This window comes from Rhincodon typus, chromosome 24 (genome assembly GCF_021869965.1).
Source record: "Rhincodon typus isolate 14 chromosome 24, sRhiTyp1.1, whole genome shotgun sequence".
NCBI classification, from domain to species: Eukaryota; Metazoa; Chordata; class Chondrichthyes; order Orectolobiformes; family Rhincodontidae; genus Rhincodon; species Rhincodon typus.
Window position 1 is genome coordinate 9,480,180 of NC_063355.1, and position 24,252 is coordinate 9,504,431.

At 39.1% G+C, this 24,252-nt stretch overlaps 2 protein-coding genes across 3 annotated transcripts in view; one reads left to right on the forward strand and one right to left on the reverse strand.

Moving 5' to 3' along the window:
* Window positions 1-24,252, reverse strand: part of bicdl1 (BICD family like cargo adaptor 1) — a 298,028-nt gene that overhangs the window by 125,701 nt on the left and 148,075 nt on the right. The gene's annotated exons all lie outside the window — the stretch shown is intronic.
* The window catches only part of cita (citron rho-interacting serine/threonine kinase a), a 147,775-nt gene that overhangs the window by 20,101 nt on the left and 103,422 nt on the right, over window positions 1-24,252 (forward strand). Inside the window, exons 6-9 of the mRNA XM_048611329.1 lie at window positions 4,428-4,570; window positions 11,813-11,906; window positions 16,744-16,947; window positions 21,759-21,912. Coding sequence (XP_048467286.1) covers window positions 4,428-4,570; window positions 11,813-11,906; window positions 16,744-16,947; window positions 21,759-21,912 — 595 coding nt within the window. The remainder of the gene's footprint in view (window positions 1-4,427; window positions 4,571-11,812; window positions 11,907-16,743; window positions 16,948-21,758; window positions 21,913-24,252) is intronic.

Sequence of the window (24,252 nt, forward strand, 5' to 3'; positions counted from 1 at the left end):
ATTGTGGGGTCTGTTTGATTTGCAAAGTGCTTGATTTCTTTTTGAGGATGGTGAGAGAGACGGAGTTTGAGTGATGATTGTTTACTTCGAACAGGTATTGTCTGTTTGTGTATTTAAGCAATTGAGATTTTTTTCTAGCTTAATGTTGTCACTGGTTGGCAGTCTGTAAATATTTTCAAATCCATCTGTTCAAAAGTGTTATTATATTCCTCTGAAGTGGGTGGGAATTTAACCCATAGCCTCCTGATTCAGTGGTAGGGTCACTACTGCTGTATACTGTCCATTATGGGGATGAAGTCATGATGCTGATATTCAGCACTGATAAAATAATTGGTTATTCCAAAACGTACTGACTGCACCCTAAATAGCAAGTGCTGAAGAATAGGTAATCATAAGGTTTTACTTAAAAACACATTACATACGTGCATCTCCAAACCCAACAAACACAGTTTCAGTCTGCACCTACACAAAAGAGTACAAGATCTTTTCTAATTAAACCATTCTGAGATGTTATTACACAGCTCTGGAGCAGGTAGAATTTGAACCCTGGACTCCTGGCTTGGATGTAGGGAGATTATCACTGAGCCACAAGAGCCCTAACAAAGGAGTACAAGAATTTTTTAATTTAATTTACAAGGGGAGGCGATGGCCTAGTGGTATCATCGCTGGACTGTTAATCCAGAGACTTGGATAATGTTCTGGGGACAGGGGTTTGAATCCCGCCATGGCAGATGGTGGAATTTGAATTCAATAAATATCTGGAACCAAGAGTCTAATGATGACCATGAATCCATTGTCGATTGTTGGAAAAACTCATTTGGTTCAGTAATGTCCTTTAGGAAAGGAAACTGCCATCCTTACCTGGTCTGGCCTACATGTGAGTCCAGACCCACAGCGATGTGGTTGACTCGTAACCGCCCTCTGGGCAATTAGGGATGGGCAATAACTGCTGCCTAGCCAGTGATGCCCTCATCCCATGAATGAATAAAGAGAAAAAAACTCTCCACTTGAGTGTAAGTTCAATTAGACTATTTCTTAATGATCTCTGGGGTTTGCTGACTGCAGGATCCAGGTCAGTTGGACCGCTCTGTTGTTGTTTTTAATCAACCTATTCAGATATGTTATTAAATACCACACTTCCAGAACAGGCAGGACTTGAATATTTTCTACGAATTAGTTCAGAGATGTTATTACGCACTTCTGGTGCAGGTGGGAATTGAAGCTGGCCCACTGCACTAACCCTAAACCTAACCCTAATACAAAGGAGTACCAGTTAAATTTTTTTTTTTTTGTTCAACCTATTTTTCTAATCAATCTGTTCAGAGGTGGAGCAGGTGGGTCTTGAACCAAGGGTCAGGGCACTACCACTGCACTACAAAAGTCCAGGAATATAATGTTTTACACATGTTGACTCTTCTAATCTCATTTTCTTTTGAAAATGTTTTTTTCTAAACAACCTGTTCAGAGATGTTATTATGCGTCTCTGGAGCAGGTGGGACTTAAACCTGTGCCTCCAGGTCCAGGGGTAGGGACACTTCCACTGTGCCTCAAAGGAGTACAAGTGAATCCCCAGTTGATACCTATCAACAGGAGACAATTAAATGCCCAATTAATACATGATTAACACTGACATGGAATGCATTCAGTCTCTAAGGGACGATTACTCACAGGCAAGTGGAAAATGGCCTGGGCGCATCATGAAGCTAATACCCCTAAAGGTGACATTAGGTCTCAACTTTTTGACATCAATTCTGTCCTCCTCCAAGTTTCATCTTGATGGTTTGAAATGGATCAGAGAACTGCTTTGAGGTAACTAAATTACACAAGCAGCAATTAAGTGTCTCTTTAACCTTTCAGTTTGGCTTGGACAGCCAGGAGACCAATTTGCCCAGCTTGTCAGTAATGTTCCAGGGTCAATCAGCAGGTGATTGCCTAATCCTTTGAAGCCACTTCAAATATCCTGCATGCAGTAACAATTCTCTATTGCCAGCCTTCACCAAATCTTGGGAAGAAATTTATGCAGTTCGTTTTGCTCCTCTTGAAGAATGACAAGAGGAACAACAACAGCACAAGCCACAAGATAGAGTGGACGGATGCAGTGATTGGGCTCCAGTTGGACAAAACTCTCAGTATAAGATCTATGGGCAGATGATCAACTCTCTGGATATGTCTGGACACTGGTGTCCTGAGAGATTCTGGTTTTGTTGGCAGGTTTATTTTATATTTACTATCATAGAATCCCTATGTTGTGGAAGGAAGCCATTGGCCCTTCGAGTCCACCAACCCTTCCGAAGAGCATCCCACCCAGACCCACCCACCTGCCCTAGCTCTGTAACCCTGCATTTCCCGTGGCCAATCCACCTAACCTGCATATCTTTGGACTGTGGGAGGAAACCAGAGCACCCAGAGGAAACCCACACAGACATGGGAGAACTTGTAAACAGACAGTCACCCAAGGTTGGAATCAAACCCAGGTCTTCGGCACTGTCCCTGACCATTGAGCTACTGTAACACCCCAGGATAGAGTTGGGTGAGAGTTGATGGTGTTTTCTGTTAACTGCTTTAATGTTTTGGGACAGCAAAAAAAAAAGGATATCTGGAATAATTGGGAGACAGTTTAAAATAATGATTACTTCCTATAAGCCAAATCTATTTAAAAATATCTTAAATGGGAAAATTACTGCATATTTAAATATACAGTGTTACTGCTACATTTCACTTTTTTAAAAAAATGCAATATTTGTGTGCTTTTGCACCTATTTGTTAAAGGAATGCTGGGAAAGCTGTATCTGTCATTCGTCAAGGTGAACTCCAAAAAGCTTGATTACCCAAAAGCTCTAATTTGGAACTACAAGCATTGCAATTTTGCGCAACTGCCCCTTTTATCTAAAACTACTTGCACAAGACTGGAGTACTTGCCTGACAAATGCTTCTCCTGATGCATAAAAGTGTATACTTTTCCACTTGACCCTCTTACTTAAAGCAGTGTGACACTGCCTGCTTCTGATTGCAGGTAACTGAAACAGCAAATAATCACTTGCATGCGATGTATATGCACTTTAGAGAATTTGGGCTTCATCTACAGTTTCATTCAGTAGTCAACCTGATAGTCAAAACATTGACCTACTCTATCACTCTAGCCATAACAATACAACTGACATAATTTGGAAGTGAACTCGGTTTGTTGTCTTTATCAGGTCTGATGGAAAGCAAAGGAAAGGAATGTATTGGTTTTAAAGGAACTGAGACACCTAGTCACATAGGGTGCTGATCTCTGCTAAATCCTAGGCAAGCCGATAGTCTAATTAATTGAAGGCTGATTTGCAGATGGAGCTTACTTTTTAGGTGGGTCAAATTAATACTGAACTGTTTAAAAACCAATGACTGTAGTTGGCAACATTTTTCCTTTTGGAATATGTACTTAGTACCTTGTAAATATTTTTAATCAGCCTGCTCAGATATGCTATAACTTGTTCGGAACTTGTTCTCAGACATTTTGGCCCAGTGGTACACTTACTATCCAGTACACAGGAGGATTGCTCAGCTCCTGATTGTTGAATCTTAAATCTCATCAAAGGGTGCTGAAGTTTTTGATTTGGGCGAAACTAGCCAAATTTTGTTTTCTCACTGAAAATGGGTTTATTTCAATTTTCTCCACATATCTTTATAAAGATTCTGACTTGCTCAGGTATGGCTCCAGGTATACTGGCAGCTTCCTTGATAGGTAATTCCAGATAGGTGTCGTTTTAACGTAATAATTAAGTTCTTGAAAACAACCCTTTTAAATGAAACCACATTATTTCAAAACATACATTACTGTAGAAACTCATGTAAATCATTCATTACCATAGACATGCATGACCAATTTGAGTCACGCTTTTACCACTTGCTCTAGTTTATCAGCAGTACATTTGAATTGTGCACAAGGTTGAATCAGTGAGATCCAAAACTCTCTGGATATCCATGTTTTGCTTGCCATACTCGAATTTTGAAAGTGTGTCCAATTTAACTCTCTGAAATACATTTCCTCTTTTTCTTAGCTGCCATTTCTTTGCTTCCATGGTTAAAATGCTTAGGAGCAATGATTGATAGAGGTGGTTGCTGGGAATCATGTAAGTTATTGCTAATGACATGGAATGATGGGTAGCAAAGTAAAAATTGTGTTAATTGAGGACTACCTGTGCCTATCTTTGAGTTAAGAATAGACAGCTCACCTCCATGACTCATTTCTCCTGATATCGAAATACATACATGCCTTTCTGGAACTGCTATCTGAATGAGAACGCAGCAATTATTTATTTCCCAACTTGGATGCATGGAAGTCTATTATGTCAAAAGTTACATGCCGTATGGAACAGATGTTAAATAAATATATTCTACAGCTGTGTGCAGCATTTATATTAAAATGATTTGTGTTTTGCTTTTAGGTAATGGAATACCAACCGGGAGGGGACCTATTGGCACTCCTGAATCGTTACGATGATCAGTTTGATGAGAGTATGGCTCAATTCTATCTGGCTGAGTTAGTTCTAGCCATTCATAGTGTTCACCAGATGGGCTACGTTCATAGGTAAGCATCTGTGAGGCATCCTGCATTCTCATTTAGTAGGAAAGGAATGGTACTCGTGTGTAGGTTGTTAGCTTGTCTAAAGATGAACTAAAGTAAAACTTCCTTCAAGGGATGTTTCTTACAAGGAACACCATCTGAGAATGATGTCTCCGATCTTAATTTCTTAAACTGTATTATAAATATAAGTACTTCAGATTTGCTATCATTGGGACTGAGCCTGAGAGAGATTTCCAGTTTGCAGGTCAGATGGATCAGACAATGTGTAATTTGGGTCAAATTGGATCAGGTGGATCATGGAGCAGGATAGAGCAGCACATGAAGTGGCAAAGCTGATAACTAGTCTGGAGCTATACTGTAGTAATGTAGTGCCTAACCAACACAGAAGTTGCTGGAAAAGCTCAGCAGGTCTGGCAGCATCTGTGAAGAAAACATCAGAATTAATGTTTTGGGTCTGGTGACCCTTCCTCAGAACTAACCAAACAGTGCCTAACCAAATTGTCCAGGACTTAAAAAAACAACATTCAATTAAGATTGCATGAAAGTTTATAAATATGTCTGGTTTTCAGACACCGTGCTTTTCGAGTAGCAAGATTAGAGGTTCTCTACCTGTAATAGTAATTAAAACAGCAAATAGAAGTACAATCTCACTTGTTAAGAGTAGTTTTTTTTTATTAGTTTATATGTTCCTTGTAATGGGAAGTAATAATTGCTTTGCACTTCTATCCTATAATTAACTGTCATACATGGTCTTTTTTTCTTACCAACTATATAAGTTATCTGGCTAAATTAGCTGTCTTTGATAGAACACGCTCATTTTAGTTTAAAAAGCAAATCATGCTGACTTAAATAACTGTTTAAAAAAAAAAATGGAATTTAGTCTCTTGAAATTACAGCCAGGTTACATGTCTTCCAGAATGTTCTGTGCCTTCTCTGTCGATTCTTCCGTCAGATATATTAACTAGTTGTGCCATTGGTACTGTTGTTATTTAGATGGTGCTTTCTCCAAGACATAAAGGAGGCTGTGAGAAGCAGCGATTCTCTCTTGAAAGCTGAGGGCCGTTAGCTCCGGCAGATGGCAGCTAGCTCTAGGCTCTATGTCCAACTGCCCCCTTTTACACCCTTGATGACATACCAATATTTCTTATAATAAGGATTAGGCTATGTTGTCAAAATCATCGGTCTTAGATACCAAAAACCTATTAAATTTAAGTAGCTGCTTCAAATTGATTGGCTAAATTCAAAGCCTGCTGTCTTGGTAAAATCTGCTGCTTGGCCTGCTAATTGTACGGCCTTTCAATACAAATGTTTCAATTTGGGTGTTCTGTGAACACTTGCAAACTTTCAAGCTGCTGCTCACAGACATCCATTTTAAACCCCTAAGCACAGAAAAGCACATTATCTTTTAAGGGGAACATGCGATGCTTTCCCCCCCTAGCACTTTACAAACACCAAATTCTAACTTCCTGCTTCCCAATTCACAAGTACTCTACCGAACTTTGCAACATTATAAAGGCTTGTGGAAAATGAAAATTGATACTAAGTGACTATTAATATGTTCACACAGCCAGTCCTAAATTTGCATGTAATTGTAATTGTTAGTACCTTTTGTACCAACTGGATTTGAGATCAGTTATTTTTGTTGAGTGAAATGGGAAGAATCTCCTTTTTAAGGCAATGGAAATGAAGGCTTTTGTGTCGAGCTATCTAGTATACAGCTTTCTGTAAGGTAGCTATTGTTCTTGGTCCTTTTGAACAAACCATACAGAAATTATGATAACCACTGACTTTCTTTTATGTAAGTGTTTAATGTAGTAGCAATAGCTTAAGACATTTCCAAGATGATAGAGCAGATGATGTTTGACTGTGAAGGGAGTACAGATTATTGAAGTGCTTTTTATATTGAAAACCATAACAGTGAGACTTACTTCTTGGGTTCCCATGCACTTTTTTTGTTTGGTTATTTTTGATTCTGTGATTCAGAATTCTGTTGTAGGTATTGTCTCCCCATGTTGTTGAGTTAATTGCTCTGAATAATTGAGCACCTTCTTCATTTAAAATTATTTCAGCTCTGTTCCATTCATAGGATCCTAATTTGTTCTATTGGAATGTAGAGCTATTCAAGTTAAAATGTTTCATATTGTTAATGTGTGCTTAAAATATTATTTTTAATAAGTTGTCATCTGAGGTGATGGCTTAGTGGGTATTATCGTTGAACTGTTAATCCAGAGATCCAGGTAATGTCCTAGAGACCTGGGTTCAAATCCTGCCACAGCAGATGATGGAATTTGAATTCAGTTTTTAAAAAAATCTGGAATGTCTAATGATGGTGAGTAACTGCAGTATGCGTTGTACCTTTTGCACAATGCTGCCACTGTTGAAGACTCGGGTGGGAGTGACTATTGAAGACAATGGAGACAGTGACTATTGAAGACAATGGAGACAGTGACTGTTGAAGATGATGGGGGTGCTAATAAAGTGGTCTGCTTTCTCCTATTTGGTAACTGTGGCGGTCAGTTACTGTCAGCCTCGTGCAAATATGTTCAATGTACTTTTGGAAGAAAATGTTTTATTTTGTGATAATAAAAACTATATATATATGATCTTATTAAAATTAGCAAAAAGAAAAATTGTTTCAGAGATATCCCCCTTGGTCCAGGAACTCCCTACCGACATCCTGACACCACCCACGCCCTCCACCTCCTCCAAAACTTCCAATTCCCTGGTCCCCAACACCTCATCTTTACCATGGACGTCCAGTCCCTATACACCTGCATTCCCCATGCAGATGGCCTAAAGGCCCTCCGCTTCTTCCTGTCCAGCAGTACCGACCAGTCCCCCTCCACTAACACCCTCATCCGCTTAGCCGAACTCGTCCTCACCCTCAACAACTTCTCTTTCAATTCCTCCCACTTCCTACAGACAAAGGGGGTGGCCATGGGTACCGGCATGGGCCCAAGCTGTGCCTGCCTCTTTGTAGGTTACGTGGAACAATCCCTCTTCTGTACCTACACTGGCCCTAAACCCCACCTCTTCCTCCGTTACATTGATGACTGTATTGGCGCTGCCTTGTGCTCCCACGAGGAGCTCGAACAGTTCATCCAATTCACCAACACCTTCCACCCCAACCTTAAGTTCACCTGGACCATCTCTGATACCTCTCTCTCCTTCCTGGACCTCTCTGTTTCCATCTCTAGTAACCACCTGGAAACCGATATCCATTTCAAGCCCACCGACTCCCATAGCTACCTAGAATACACCTCCTCCCACCCACCTTCCTGCAAAAATGCCATCCCCTATTCCCAATTCCTTCACTTACACCGCATCTGCTCTCAGGATGAGGCATTCCACTCCCAAACATCTCAGATGTCCTCGTTTTTCAAGGACCGCAACTTCTCCCCTCTCAGTGGTCGAGAACGCCCTTGACCATGTCTCCCGCATTTCCTGCAACTCATCCCTCACACCCCCTCACCGCAATAATAACCAAAAAAGAATCCCCCTCCTCCTCACGTACCGCCCCACCAATCTCCAGATCCAATGCATCATCCTCTGACACTTCTGCCATCTGCAATCCAACCCCACCATCGAAGACATTTTTCTCTCCACCCCCCCATCTGCTTTCTGGAAGGACCACTCTCTCTGGGACTCCCTTGTCCGCTCTACACTCCCCACCAGCCCCACCACACCCGGCACTTTTCCCTGCAACCGCAGGAAGTGCTACACCTGCCCCCTCGCCCCCATCCCAGGCCCCAAGAAGACTTTCCACATCAAGTAGATGTTCACCTGCACATCTGCTAATGTGGTATACTGTATCCGCTGTTCCCGTTGTGGCCTCCTGTACATTGGGGAAACCAAGCGAAGACTTGTGGACCGCTTTGCAGAACACCTACGCTCGGTTCACACTAAACAACTGAACCTCCCAGTTGCGAACCATTTCAACTCCCCCTCCCATTTCTCAGACAACATGTCCATCCTGAGCCTCCTGCAGTGCCACAACGATGCCACCCGAAGTTTGCAGGAACAGCATCTCATTTTCCGCTTGGGAGCTCTGCAGCCCAATGGTATCAATGCGGACTTCACAAGCTTCAAAATCTCCCCTCCCCCTACCGCATCCCAAAACCAGCCCAGCTTGTCCCCGCCTCCCTAACCTGTCCTCCCTCCCACCTATCCCCTCCTCCCACCTCAAGCCCCACCCCCATCTCCTACCTACTAACCTCATCCTGCCCCCTTGACCTGTCTGTCCTCCCTGGACTGACCTATCCCCTCCCTAACTCCCCAGCTACACTCAATTTTACTGGCTCCATCCCTGCCTCTTTGACCTGTCTGTCTCCTCTCCACCTATCTTCTCCTCTATCCATCTTCTATCCGCGCCCCCCCCCCATTTATTTCAAAACCCCTTCCCCTCCCCCATTTCTGAAGAAAGGTCTAGGCCCGAAACGTCAGCTTTCCTGCTCCTCTGCTGCTTGGCCTGCTGTGTTCATCCAGCTCTATACCTTGTTATCTTAAAAAGAAAGATTGAACCCTCTTTCCCAGCAATATCATTGACAGATATTCAACTCCAATGAACTATCAGTCCTATCTTCACTTGTAATTACTTACTGAGCTGACAAAGTTGCAAACATTTCCTTTCAGTGACTTTCTTTACTTTTACCAGATGTGATTCTCTTAGTCTCTTTGTCTGGGAGAGACAAACGCATTGACCTTTCCTCACCAATGTCATGACTATGGATCATAACCTGGATCATCCGTGGATATATTGAACTTTTAATTCAAACGCATATTTTTTTAAAAGAAGACTGCTCCAGCCAGAAAAATGTCTGCAGATATAAATTTAATGTCTATCTGGGAAGAGAGAGATTCTGGAATATCACACCTGATAAGGTGTCAAGGAAACTTTAAAGGGATAGACATAAAAGAATTGCATAACAAATTGAACTTTAATGTGTTGGGAGTTATCTCAGATTATGGACATGATGGGAGAACTGACAGCAGTCTGGGTGAGAGGCATGTTTTGTGCCTTCTTTCCCAAGGAAATACAAGAACAGGGTTAAAAGCCAGTTCAGTTCTGGTCTGTGTACACCACTGGAAGAATGTATGCTAGTGAGCTGACATATGTGTGTACAGTCTACTTCACTGAGTTCGATAAGCCAGCAAGCTAGTGAAAAGTAAACAGATTAAGAAGGACTTTTACAGTCTGGTGCTGCCAGCCAAACACCATCAAATGAAGGCAAGATGAAAGAATTTCAACCAACTTGCAAAGTGAAGAATCTCCAAAGTTAACTGCTTAACTATCAACAATCCTCCACCTGCCGTTTATGCATGACCCATAAATGCTGATCCACATATCTTTTATCTTATTTATCCTTCTCTGACTCCTCATACCTAATATGTATGTTATTGTTTATTCTTGCATTCATTAACTAATAAACTGTCTCGTTTGTTAACTCAAAAAAGCCTGGTTAATTGGGCTCCTTTTAAAACATCAATTAATTTGGTATGGGGAGAAAAAAAGGCATCCGAAGGGAGGAAAGGTTTTTTTTCAAATTAACTTTATTCTGACCAAATGAAGGTAGAAACTAACTAAATAAGCAAGGGGAGCCAATGTATTCCTCCTTACCTAAGAGCTTAATGTTTTGGGCTATCCTGTCGGAAACTGTAATAACTTCAGGAAACTTGCTTAGGGGCTGGTTGTAACATTGACTTCTAGTCCTTCCTTCTTGCACCGCTTACTACTACTTTCTAGCTCTGATGGCCTGGGCCCTCAAATTAAACAGTGTTGTTCTGTTAGTATGAATCTCTACTTCTGAACTGATTCTACTTGTAGCCCCTGGTCTCTCTTTTTTTGTAGTTGGTAAAAGCTCAATTTTGTAAATGCTTCAGTTATCTCAGCAGGTAGCTACACTTACCTAGTTCCCTAATTAAGTTGCGTGATTTCTTGAAAACGCTATTTTTGAACTATGTTCAAAATCACTTTCTGACCTTTTTATTAAAAAAAAAGAGGTCACCTCCACATAACTAAAACCAAAAAGCCAATTGTCTCTACTTTAGAATCCAAATGTTCAGGTAATATTAATCTTCATCACATTTCCCACTGTTCCAATGACCAATCTCGCATCCCATTGTGGTGCATCCTTCTGTGCCCAAGGCTCCGCCTTTCCTTGTTATTGGAATTTTGCAACATTATTACTTTTACCAGATCGTGAACAATTCTCTCAGAACCAACAAGTACTGTCCCAAATCATGTGGCTATCAGTTGCCCAAACTCTCTCTCTGATTTGACATGTAGTACCATCAGAATCACTTCCCACCAATACTTTTTTGTGTTTTTAAGTAAAGAATAAAATTACTGACATAGCTAAATTGTCATATAATCATAATCAAAGCCACTGATTGATTATTTTTATGATATTGTGCACATAAAGGATTTTACTGCTTCAAAAAATTGCTCTGCCTAAAAAATATTTTTAGGTAATCAAAATTGCATGTTATGATGCAGACCATAAATCGGTGTGCCAATATATTAATACTAGGATGTTCTGTTCATTGGCTTTGATAGTGGAGAACACAAAGTCAGGCTAACTCCAAGAAACATATTGCATAAGTGGATTCCTTTTAACAGAAATCCTGTACTGATTGTTACCTTTCAATGCTGCTAGCATATTGAAAAAATGTGCTTTATCTGGAGATAACCTTGGGGACCAATTTTGAGATAATATTAATATTGCACAATTGATGATCCTGGCTAACGTAGATAAATCAGAGTATAGCTTCCTCTAAGGGTTGTCTTTTGATGAGTTAATCGGAACCAGTTCCAGGTTAGATGACCCTGCTAAAGGGAGCAGTATCTTGCCACACTTAGAGATCTGCTGAGCTTGTTAGTTAGAAATAGTTGCTGTTTCTGTATATCTCTGATACAAACTGCTTAAGATTTCTGCATTTCAAAGTGGTGGAACAGTAATCTCATCTGTACTTCCCTTTCATTAACTGTGGAGTAGACTATTGCTCCGTTCACTTGCGGTTAAGTTTATGGAGAAGTATGTTTAAGAAGAGCAACATCACTAACAATGCAGCACTTCCTCAGGTGCTAGAATGTGGCTTAGGTTCACAAGCTGCTGATGAGATGGGAATGCTGTCAATCAGCACAAATAGTACTTTCATGTGGGACTCTGGAATTGTCTGTTTAATAATAATTCCTAAACTACATATGGTGTTTCTAGTAATGATCTTTTTCCTTTCTCTTCTCAGAGATATCAAACCTGAGAATATCCTAATTGATCGAACAGGACATATTAAACTGGCAGATTTTGGATCAGCGGCCAAACTGACTGGAAATAAAACGGTATGGTTAAAACTCCAAATGCTCAAACTAGGTTGTATTTTAATACTGCAGCCTGTTGTGTCCAAGAAAGTGTATGGAAGTACTGTGATTGGATTGGTACAATGTGATGTATTAAATAGTGTAATTCTGTCTGGAGGTACACGGAGGGAACTGTGTACAAAATGTTTTCAGGTTTCCCAATGTGGCTGATTCTTGGGTCCACTGTGCAGAAGGACTCAGATTTGCATTATTGCTGTTTAGTGGCTTGGATAGAGTCTAGAAATTGACAAGCCTCTTAGCGACAGAATTGTTTAAACTTTTTCAAGTTCTTAAAAACAGGGAGTTTTATAATCATTTGTTATTTGTTCTTGAATTAGAGAACACACTACAGCATTCTTCTGTGGAAATGGTCCAAAGATCTGTATTATCTTTAAAATTCAGCTGTCGTACATTATATTTATTTTTAATAATCAATTTTAACTATAGGATGGTCAAACAAATAAGAATAAACTTCAAATCTATAGAAGTCATTGGTTTAAGGTGTTCTTTATTTCTGCTCAAGAAAAAATGATCCAACTTCTTTTAAGGACAGAAAATGATAAATGTGGGTAAATATCAGCTAATTGCCATTTTATGTAATGTACTTAAGGGCATCTCGTTCTAAAGGGAAAGCAGCATCAGAGGTAGAGATCACATAGCTACAGCAAGCCAGACAGTACATTTATGTACAAATGTATATTGCTGAACTTCCTCATTTGATTACAGAAAAAAATGATACACTATTTACAGTTGTAAGTTACCCAATATACACTGATATCACAAAAAGTATCATTCGTGAGCAAAACTGTTGCAATTTTAGTCTATCCTACTTTGCTCGCTCTGCACATATGTATTTCATCCATGATCTCTCAAGGTCTTTTAATGACATGCGTGCAAGTTGTTGTTGCCAGTTTGTCTAGTGTCTGCTCATTCTTGGAGTAGTGATATTTCTTTTTAGAATGTTCTTCCCATTGTGAGTGGTTAATCAGAACAGGACTCTTGTCTTTCGGGTACAAGTTCTCTATTGGGTCGGTGATTTTCAGAGCACATTGATTTGTTGTTGACTCTAGAGAAAGCTACATCTGTTCCACACTTCAGTACTGTAAGCTTCTATAGGTTGTTCACTCTCTAACAATTTAGGCAAGAACTTCCTCAGTTCATGAATCCAACAAATTGATTCCTGATTGCACTGATTTCACATTTATTGGTTGTTGCATATCTAATATAACTCTCCTCTTGTTGGTTGAATCTGGGTGAAGTCCTTTTACTGTCAGTATATAACCTATTTACTTCAGGCACCTTCAGTTGCAATATCTTTTGTTCAGCACCAGGTTCATCTGGCAAGCTCTTTAGCAGTCATATGGATTCTCTTTGTGAACTGCCATGCTCTTCCATTGTGTTTCCACATCCATTGACAAGCAGATCACCACACCTCCACTCCTGGGAATGTCAGTGACTATTTAGTGCTGTTCTGGATCAGTGAAAATGTCAAATGGCATGTGTAACTCTGTATCTCCTAAATCAAATCCAGAATATAGTTTGAAAACTGCTGCTTTCATCCAGCTTCACTTACCAGTAACTATCCTTTGCATGAATGTTAGTAAGCACCTTTTGCCTTGATAGGTTGTGAGAAACTTTCTTGAGTGGTTAACATGAGGTAGTGAGATTCCTCCTAAGCTTTATTGATATCATTTTGTTCAATGCATAGTCTCAGTTTTCCAGGTTATTTCATTGGCATGCTGGTAATCTAGTATGTAGGATTTGTCCCTTTCTTGATCATTCTCTTTTCCATGATTTCTGCCTTGCCTTTTAGACATTTCTCCAAACAATTGGCTCCTGCTTTTGTGCCACCTTTTTTATTTTAATTTCAGATCTATTTTTGACACTCGATCGTACAATATAAGCTTCTATTCCAGTATTGATTAAGTTCGGCAGTGTTAGAGGGACAGTCTTTCAGATAAGGCATTTAATTGTGGTGATGTCTGCCTATTAAAGTGAACTAAAAGGTCCAGTATGTTAGTTTTGAAAAAGAGCAGGAAAGTTATCCCCAGAACCTTGGCCAATATTTATTGCTCAGTTACCATGGTAAAAGAGCATCTTGACTTGCCATGTCACTATTTATGGAAACTTGCTATATGTAAATTGGCTGCTGGGCTTTTCGCATTCCAAAAGTGACCACACATCAGAAGTGCTTGACTGCAAAACACTGGATGTTGTGCAAAGCACAACGTAGATGTGTGTCATTTAAAAAAAAAATTGTAGATGTTGCCATTTCTATCACATGCATATCAGAAGCATCAGCATACCCAAATAGCAATAAATTTAATCCCAGGTTACAAAGGGGAAAATCATTGAATCTTTGTTTCAAGACCTGCTATGCTAGAAGCGAAGAAGTGTAAAACAGCCATTCAACTAAAGGAGAATATTAGAAATTATAAACTATAGGTAAGTTAGTCTAGTATCAGTCATTAGAAAAGTGTTTGAATCTATCAAGGAAGTCTAAACAATGCTCTTAGAAAATCCTCATATTATTGGACAAAGTCAGCATGGTTTTATGAAAGGCAAGTCCTCTTTGAAAATATTGAGTTTATCGAGGATATAACTAGTATGATACATATAGCGAAACTAATAGATGAAGTATATTTGGATTTCTAAAACACAGAAACTAGGAGCAGGAATAGACCATTCATCCCTTCAAGCCTGCTCTTGTTCAATATGATTGTGGCTGATTCAATGCCATACTCCTGCTTTCTCCCCGTGCCCCTTTTAAAATCTAATGGTCACCTTTTATTGAATCTATTTAGTTACTTGGCTTCCGTATCCTTGTATGGTAGAGAATTCCCCAGGTTCACTACCCTTTGAATGAAAAAGTATTTCTTCACCTCAGTCCTAAATAGTCTACCACATATCCTGAGACTGTGTGCCCTGTTCTAGACTCCCCAACCAGGAAGGCATCCTTCTTGCATCTAGTCTGTGTGTTCCAGTTAGAATTTTGTTTCGATCAGATCCTCTTCTCGTCCTTCTAAACTCCAGTGAATGCAGACCCAGTCGATCCATTCTTGGATTTCAGCCTATGAATCTCTGCAGTGCTTCTGTATGGCAAGTTATCCTTTCTTAGGTAGGGAGAACAAAACTGCATGCAATATTCTAGATGTGGTCTCACCAAGGTCCAGTATGACTACAGGAAGACATTCTTGCATCTGCATTCCAATCCTCTTGCAATGAAGGCCAATTTACTATTCATCTTCCTAATTGCTTGTTGCACTTACCTGTCTACTTTTCAATAACTGGTGTACAAGGCTACCCAGTTCCCTTTGAACATCTGCATTTCCTAGTATATCACCATTTAAATAATACTCTCTTGTTTTTCACACTGAGGTGTACAACTTCACATTTAGCCATGTTATACTGCATCTGCCACATGTTTGCCCTCTCATTCTGTTCTATATAGTGCTTTACAAATGGTGAACGTTGCAGTGGGTGAATGGTGATTCTTTACACATCTGCACCTCAGGACTTAAATGTTCCATCATTAGAAAGTTTAAGCCTGGGATAGACAGATTTTTGGCGTTCCTGGAATATGGGGAGCAGGACATATGGACGGTTGATGCTGAAGATTATCTATGATTGTATTGAATAGGGAGCAGCTTCAATGAGCTGTATAGTGTATTTTTTCTCGGATAGTAAAGTAAAAATTGTAATGTCAAGATCTGAGAATTATACTTGCATTACAAGGCTGTTCTTAACCATCTAGCTAAATCCTTAGTCTTAGAAGTAATCTTGATATTCACTTCAAAATTGGGTGTGGAAATTTTGGTATTTTAAGAACAAGAATCTACAACATCAAATTCCTAAAGTTGATTTCCTGATAAAATGTGATTCTTTTTAGTTTTCTGTACCTCTCAACAGTTTGAAATTTAATATCATAAATTGCGGTTCAAAACTGAAGGAAGGACGCGTCTAGTTGCTACATTGCACGTATGTAAGTATCTTTCACTGTTGGCACAACACTGTACCTGATGGTTTCTGAAAAGAATTAGAAGGTACCAGATCCAACAATATTGGGCCTAAATATTAGATTAAATCGCAGTTGACCTTCAAACAACTTGTTGGTGTTACTGTTGGTCTCCAAGATCAGTCTGTTATTTTAGCTGCCACATTCCACATTGTACCTATGAGATATTAAGTGGCCCTGGTACAAGATGGTGCAAAATATTTCTAAATATCATTGATCAGCTTACGTTTGAAAGAATAGATGGTGCCATGTTGCTTGTCTTCGAGTATGATTTAGAATAATTGAGTTTAATGACTCTTTCAAGAGTACCCTGCATTGAGTTATTTTAAAATAATGAGGTGCTTTGCAGCTACTTTCCTGTAAATATTTTAATCTTTTAATTTTCTGTTGAAAATGTTATGATAAATGATTGATTGATTGATTGGTTTTTGATTCTCAAGGAGTATGGTCTCTGGAATCAGAAAATGACTTAAACACTAGAAGAAAGTTTTATTTCCCTTTTCACTACAGTACACTGAAGCCAATATCAGCACCTGGCTGCTTGTTTTTCCAATTCTTAATTTAAATGTATTTTTTGTTCCTGATTTTTAAAAGAATGGAAATGTTTGGTGCTTTACGTGATCCAGATTGAATATTTTACCGATTTATATTACACAATGGAAATCAACCACCCTGCAGTATTAAACAATTTACATCTTGGTGTTTTATATACTGCTCAAGTGTAAAGAAAACTGGCTATCGGTTATAAATCTAGTTATTAAGTTTTAAGTATTTGATACCTGATTCTTTTGTTCTTGTCAACAGGTTAGCTCAAAGTTACCAGTTGGTACACCAGATTTCATGGCTCCTGAAGTACTGACTGTACTGAATGGTGATGGATGTTCTTCATATGGTGTGGAATGTGACTGGTGGTCTCTAGGTGTGATTGCTTATGAAATGATTTACGGGAGGTCGCCATTTGTTGAGGGAACATCAGCCAAAACCATCAGTAACATTAGAAACTTCCAGGTTTGTACATCTTTTGCACTGTTTTGTGTATGGTTTGCTTTTTGACAATTAAAACCAATTGGTTCAAAGAATTCGTGTATAACTAATTTGCACTGCTTTTGTTTTGGTGAAGTGTCTCTTCTGGAAAGCTTGATGACACAATGAATTGTTATTCTGTGTAGTGAAAGAAGGTGGATACTTTCCTGTACTTTGTAAACTAGTAGATCTCCCGCCATACAGAAAGGTGAGAGCTGCTGAATAGTTCCTCATGGGAAAGTAGTTGACTGTTAATGTGGGCACTTCTTCGACACATCCAAAGGTTTAGTTTCAAGAGCTGAGTCCTGCAAGTAGGTTCCCTACCCACATGTGATGTGGGGGAAGTGTTATTTATGGATGATTGAAGGGAAAAGAAACAATTATTTTTATCAGTTCAGTTCCATTATTACTTTGGTGTAGTGATGAGGGTGAGACAAATCTGCCCTTGGGGACAATAATAGGAAAAAACCTGGAATTTCCTTTTGCCTTGTCTTTTGTTATGTCTGAAGCTCTTAGTTCAGCAGCGGTCAATTTTCTTCCTTTTGCATCTACCACAGATTCTATCTCATCTTTTGTGTGAGTAATTTTCATTTCGTAATGTCTCTGTAAGACACAGCTGCTGTTTGTTTATCAAAATGTCTCTAGAGAAAATATTACTTAATGTATTTGCATTAGTTGAGCACTCTCATGGTTTTGCAATGTTTTATAGCGAATCTTACTATAATGGGCCACTTCACTAGCCACCATTGACAGTGTCTTCTGTGCTTACTTCAATGAGAATTTGTTAGGGTTGAGTTTTGCCAGGCAGAAGTGATGTGGTCGTTGATGTTAACTGCATATCAATTGTAATTATTTATTTTATTTCTGTGATTGTTCTATTGAAAATACCATTATAATTTGTTACCATGAATAAAAATGTAAATGTACAAAAACTATGATCCAATTCTTTGTTTCACCAACTGGCTATCAGAATTATAACAATTGATTAAACTTTATCCCATCAAACCCAGACAAATTTGCTGTTTGCGGGATTTTTAGTTTGCATTCTCATCGTCCAACAGCAATTACCGAAGGAACACAACATCAATTTAACACTAAAAAATTGAACCATTGTTTACAGTCAGCATTACAACCTCAACTCCTTAATCTCCAGCTTCCCTCCCAGGCTGCTCAGACTGAACCAGCCTGGCTGCTACATTTACCCAACTCCATTTCTTACCCCACAATCTCTCTATATCGAAGACTTCCATTTTCGCAATGTCACGTCCCTGCCCCTGCTGAAACCCTCATCCACAGCTTTGTCATCACTCCCTTTTGAATACTGATACTTTCCTAGTCGGTCTCCCACATATCATCTTCCATAATCTTGAACTCATTCAGAATTTTGGTCTTGGCATCTGAACTTGCCTCAATGCCTATTACCGTTTGTTTCCTTGCCTACATAGGCTTTTGGTCCAGTAATATCTTTCCCTAATACATTCTTATCATGTTATTCAATCTCTCCATTGCCTTTTTGCATAACCATTTCCAGCTCTACAACACAGATCTCCACAGTCCTCTAATTCTAACCCCTTGTACATTCCTGATTTCCTTCACTCCACCATTGGTGACCATCTGTTCTGAACTAAAACTTTGCCTATTTATCTCTTCCTGCACTAAGTTGCTTCCTAAAATGTATTTCTTCAACCAGGCTTTTGGTGACCCTGCCTTAATAGCTGCGTATGATACTTGATTTATATTTTGTCTGATAATATTCCATGTCAAGTATACAAGCATAGGAATAAAGAGGAACAGTAGATAGTTTGTTCCTTCGAGACGTTTTATACCGTTTGATAAAAATCATAACTGATCTGCTCGTGGCCTTAATTCTACTTTTCTATCTACGCCTGTAATCTTTGATTCCCTTTATTAATGAGGCATAGAAACCGAAAATAGGAGCACAAGTAGGCCATTTGACCTTTCAAGTCTGCTGTGCTATTCATTATGTTCATGGCTGACCATCCAACTCCAAAGCCTATTCCTGCTTTTCCCCCATATACCTTATTCCTTCAGCCAATTCCTTCTTGAAATCATGCAATGTTTTGGCCTTGATGTTTTCAATGGTAGTGAATTTCACAGGCTCATTACCTTCTGTGTAAAGAAATTTCTCCTCATCTCAGTCCTGAAGGGTTTACACTCTGACCTGTGGTTCTGGACTCAGCTGCCTTTGGAAGCATCCTTCCTGCACTAACTTATTCTAGTCCTAATTAAAATTTTATATGTTTCTATGAGATTACCTCCTCATTCTTCGAAACTTCAGCAAATATGATCCTAACTGAATCAATCACTCCTCATATGTTAGTCCTACAATCCCAAGAATCAGTCTGATTTGCTGCACTTCTTCTATAGCAAGAACACCTTGCTCAGATAAGGAGATCAAAACTGCAAACTGTATTTCAGGTGTGGTCTCATCAGGGTCCTGTAAGTTGTGTTCCTGTACTTGAATCATGTCACTGTGAAAGCCACCCACCGTTTACCTTCTTTACTGTTTACCTTCAGAAACTGGTGTACAAGGACACCCACATCTCTTTGCACATTCTCCTCTCAATCTGTTGCCATCCAGATAATCAGCTGTCTTCCTGTTTTTGCTATCAAAGTTCATAATCTCTCATTTATCCACATTATACTGCATCTGCCATGCATTTGTCCCCACACTCAACTTGTTTAAATCATACTGAAGCATTTCTGTGTCCTCCTCACAACTCGTTCTCTGACAAGCTTTAGGTCATCTGCAAACTTAGAGATATTAGCTCCCTCATCCGCGTCATTAGGATATATATTGTAAATATCTGGGATCCCCACTAGTAATTGCTTGTCATTTGGAAAAATGACCTGTTTATTCCAACTCTGTTTTCTGTCTGCCAACTAGTTTACCATTCATCTCAATACACTATCCCAATCTCTTCTGCTTAAATTTTACACACTTGTCTCTTATGTGGGACTTTATCAAAAGCCTTCTGAAAGGTCACGTAAACCACATCCACAGGCTCCCTTTCATCAACCCTATTAGTTACATCCTTGAAGAATTCCAATTAATTTGTCAACCATTATTTTCTTTTCGTAAATCCATGCTGACTCTGTTCAGTCCTACCACTGTTTCTGAATACTTAGCTATTAATTCTTTTATAATCCCCACTTCTAATGTCAGGCTGATATGGTTTATAATTCCCAGTTTTCTCTCTGCCTCCCTTCTTAAATAGAGGGGTTACAAAAGCTATCCTCCAGCCTGTAGAATGTTGTAAGATGACCACCAATGCATCTGCTTTTTCTAGGGCCACTTCCTTAAGTATTATGGAGTGTAGATTATCATGATCTGAGAATCTATTAACCTTCAATCCCACCAATTTGCCCAGCACCATTTCCCTACTAATACTGATTTGCTTCAGTTCCTCTGTCTCTCACTAGACCCTGTGTTATGCAACATTTCTGGTATGTTATTTGTGTCTTCCTTTGTGAGTACAGAACCAGAGTATGTATTTTAGTTGGTCAGCCATTTCTTTGTTCCCTGTTATAAATTTCTGACTTAGGGGCCTGCATTCATCACTATTTTTATTCTTTTCATGTACCTACATAAATTTTTATAGTCAGTTCCTATATTCCCCGCAAGCTTACTCTCAAACTCAATTTTCCCTTTCTTAGTCGATTGCTGTGTTCTCCCTTACTGAATTCTAAATTGTTCACAGTTCTAAGGTCTGCAGTTCTTTTTAATCTGGCCAATTTGTATGTCCCCTCCTATTAGTGATTTAGAAAATTTGCTATGTAGAAGGTGCTCTATAAATGTAAGCTGCTGTTTTGAGCTGATCCAGGTATAGAAAATCCTTAGTTACAGCTATACCACTGGTGATTGCATGTATATCAGTGATTGCAGGCTTGGTCCAGTGTTGACCAGATTGCTTTCCCTAAACAGTTAACCAAGACAAAATTAATGAATTTGATCTTATTTAAAAGAAAATTGTCCACAAAATATGATAAAAATCTGACATTATTTCATCTGAATGGCAAGGGAGACTGGGGAGTTGATGACAAATTTTGAGCAAAGTCACTGGACATGAGGAGAAACAAGCTAAACTGGCCAAATTCCAAAATTGACATATGCAATAATGGAACCATTTTTATGGTAGAAATTTGTCAGCATTCATCTTGCCTTCTCCTCCCCATTTTATGTTTACATGAAAGAGCCTCAAACAGCTTGTTGTAAGAGGCTGTTTGAGGCTGAAAAATGGGCACTACCTATCCCAATTAACCTTGCATTAATTTTCTGTGAAAATAATGGAACTGATTATCATTTGTAACCTGAAAATTGTGTACAGTAATAAGCTATCAAACATAATTATCATGGTTTCAGATAGGAAAACTTCTGCTTAACAAATCACTTTGATAACCCAAGAGGCCTGGGAAGATCATTAAACATGATCTTATGTCAACTTCAATGTGATTTGGTAAAATTCATTCCAAAATACAATTGGATAAACTTGCAATTGTAGGAGTTTAATGTAAATTTTGTGAATGGTTAAGGAGTTGATTGAAATTTGAAAACAGCATACCTTGGTATTATCAAGCACTTTAGTGTGTTGAAATTCTTTGTGTGACTACTTCGTGTAATCTGTGTGACTAAAGAGAAGTATAGTAGCTCGGGTTCCTTTTTATGTGCAATCTTTGTTGATTAGGGTATTGGTTCTTTCACTTACTTTGTAATGTTTTACTGCTAATAGAATTTGATTATATACTCCTACATTCATACTGATCTTTTATTGCAGAGAACTCTGAAATTTCCAGAAGAGCCTAAAACTAGTGAGGAATTTTATGACCTATTGCAAAGTCTGCTGTGTGGGGCAAAGGAACGTTTGAACTATGAAGGACTCATCTGCCATCCATTTTTTACAAACATCAATTGGAACAATATCAGGAACAGTAAGTTATCCCTGTTGAAATGATATGTATCCCCTCCCTGACGAGAAATTGTGACAGAGCAGTTTTATTTTTTTTCCTCTTTATTCATTCACGGGATGAGGGCTAGACAGCATTTATTGCCCATCCCTAATTGTCCAGAGGGCAGTTAAGAGTCAACCATATTGCTGTGGGTCTGGAGATGTACGTGGGCCATACCAGGTAAGGATGGCAGCTTCCTTCCCTAAAGGACATTAGTGAGCCAGATTGGTTTTTCCTGACAATCAACAATGGATTCATGGTCATCATTAGATTCTTGATTCCAGATATTTATTAAATTCAAATTCCACCATCTGCCGTGGCAGGATTCGAACATTATCTGGGTCTCTGGATTAACAGTCCAGCGATTAATACCAGTAGGCCATCGCCTTCCCTATGGCCTGACAAACTTCATTTTTATTCTGTAGTCTTTCCAGAATGGTTAACATTTACTGGGTAACTTGCAGAATTATTTTGATACTGTGCGGTTCAAGGAACTACATCAATTTGCTTGCTATTTCTTCAAAAGACTTCATATATATTTTAACTTCATTTTGTAGGCCTGGTTTTACAATTTTGTTGTTCGTAGCATGGTGCGGAAAAAATACTGCACTCAACCTAATCTCCCAACAAACTCCATCACAATTTTTGGTTTCTCCTAAAATTGTTGCAACAATCTTGACTCTCCTGAACAAGCATCCAGTCCTATGCACACGCCATCCTCATGTTTAAATCGCACGTGCCATTTTTGCATAGTTCTTGTTCAAGGTAGATATTTTGTAATCAACCTGATCAGAGATGTTATTACACATATCTGGAGTATGTGGAACTTGTACCTGGGCCATCTGGCTCAGATGAAGGGACACTACTGCTTCCCATCAAGAATCATTCTCCTCCTGCAAGGTATATCCATGTTAAGTGTGCTGTGATAAAGGTGATGATCCTATTTCTAATCAATGCAGTGCCTGTTGTGGTAGAACCTCCAAATGGTGTTAGGGCATTTTTAGATATTGATCGAGGGAAGCGAAGGAGCTTTAAAGGTACGATGTGATCAGAAATCCGGATGTTTGATTCTGCTAAAATTGGGTTTCCATTTTCATATTTAGTGTCTGGTTTTACTCTGGAGCCAAATGGTGATTGATTCCTGTAGTTAAGCGTCTCTCTTTGTTTCATTCAAGAGTCATGCTAGATCCTGACCATGGATTGATATTGCAAATTCTCTATCAACTGAAACCAGTTCTTATTCACCCTGCAACTGTTATGTGAATTCTGTTTTAATAATACAGTTGAATTTATAAATTTGAATAAATAATCAGGTAATTCTTACAATTCGAAACCAAGGCAGGTTTCTGTTGCATTGTAAAAACTTGCCTCAAGCTCAGCTGTGTGGTGCAAAATAGCAGAGTCATTTTCTGAACAGATTCTTTTTTTTACAGCTAGTGAAGAAAGATCCTATTTCATAAGCATTAGTATTGGGGCTAACATTGATTTAGCTTGCTATTCAAGCTATTACAACTTTAAAGATTCCTCCCTTTTGAGAAGGTGTTGCTGGAGCCTTGCCTGTTGAGTTGAAATAGGAAATAAATAGAATATGGCTGTTTCAATACTTTGAGAGTGAGACACTGAACTTGCTTGTGCATATTTTTGATGCTAAATGTACCCTACATGTTCTCAAATGGTATATGTGGCATATGAGAACAGAGGTAGTGGCATCATGTTAATGTCAGTGGTTGAGTGATCCTTGACTTATGCTCTGAGGACATGAGTTCGATTCTCACCATTGAAGATGGTGAAATCTGAATTCAATTTTGTAAAAAGAAAGTATGGAATAAAATGTTAGGCTAATGACTACATCATAACCACTGCAAAAACCTAAATAGTTCACTAATGTGACTACAGTCCCACCATTAACTGACCTGCCCTTTGGGAAATCAATGATAGGCATCACTGGCACAGCCAACACTTATTTCCTATGTCCCATGATGCATACTAATGGGGCAAATAGCACCAACCAGTGCATTGATAAGAGTATTAAGTGAGGTGAGAGTGACTGCCCTTCACCTCAAAACTGTATTTGACGGAGTATGGCATCAAGAAACTCTAGCAAAACTAGAACCAGTGGGAATCAGGGAGGGTGAGCTCCCTGCTAGTTGGAGTTATATTTGGCACAAGGAAGATGGTTGTGGTAGTTAGAGTTCAATCATCTCAGCTCCAGGACATTTCTGCAGGAGTTCCTCAGGGTTACTGACCTTGACCTAACCATCTTCAACTTCTTCATCAGTGACCTTCCCTCCAGGTCAGAATTAGGGATTCCATCCATTCATG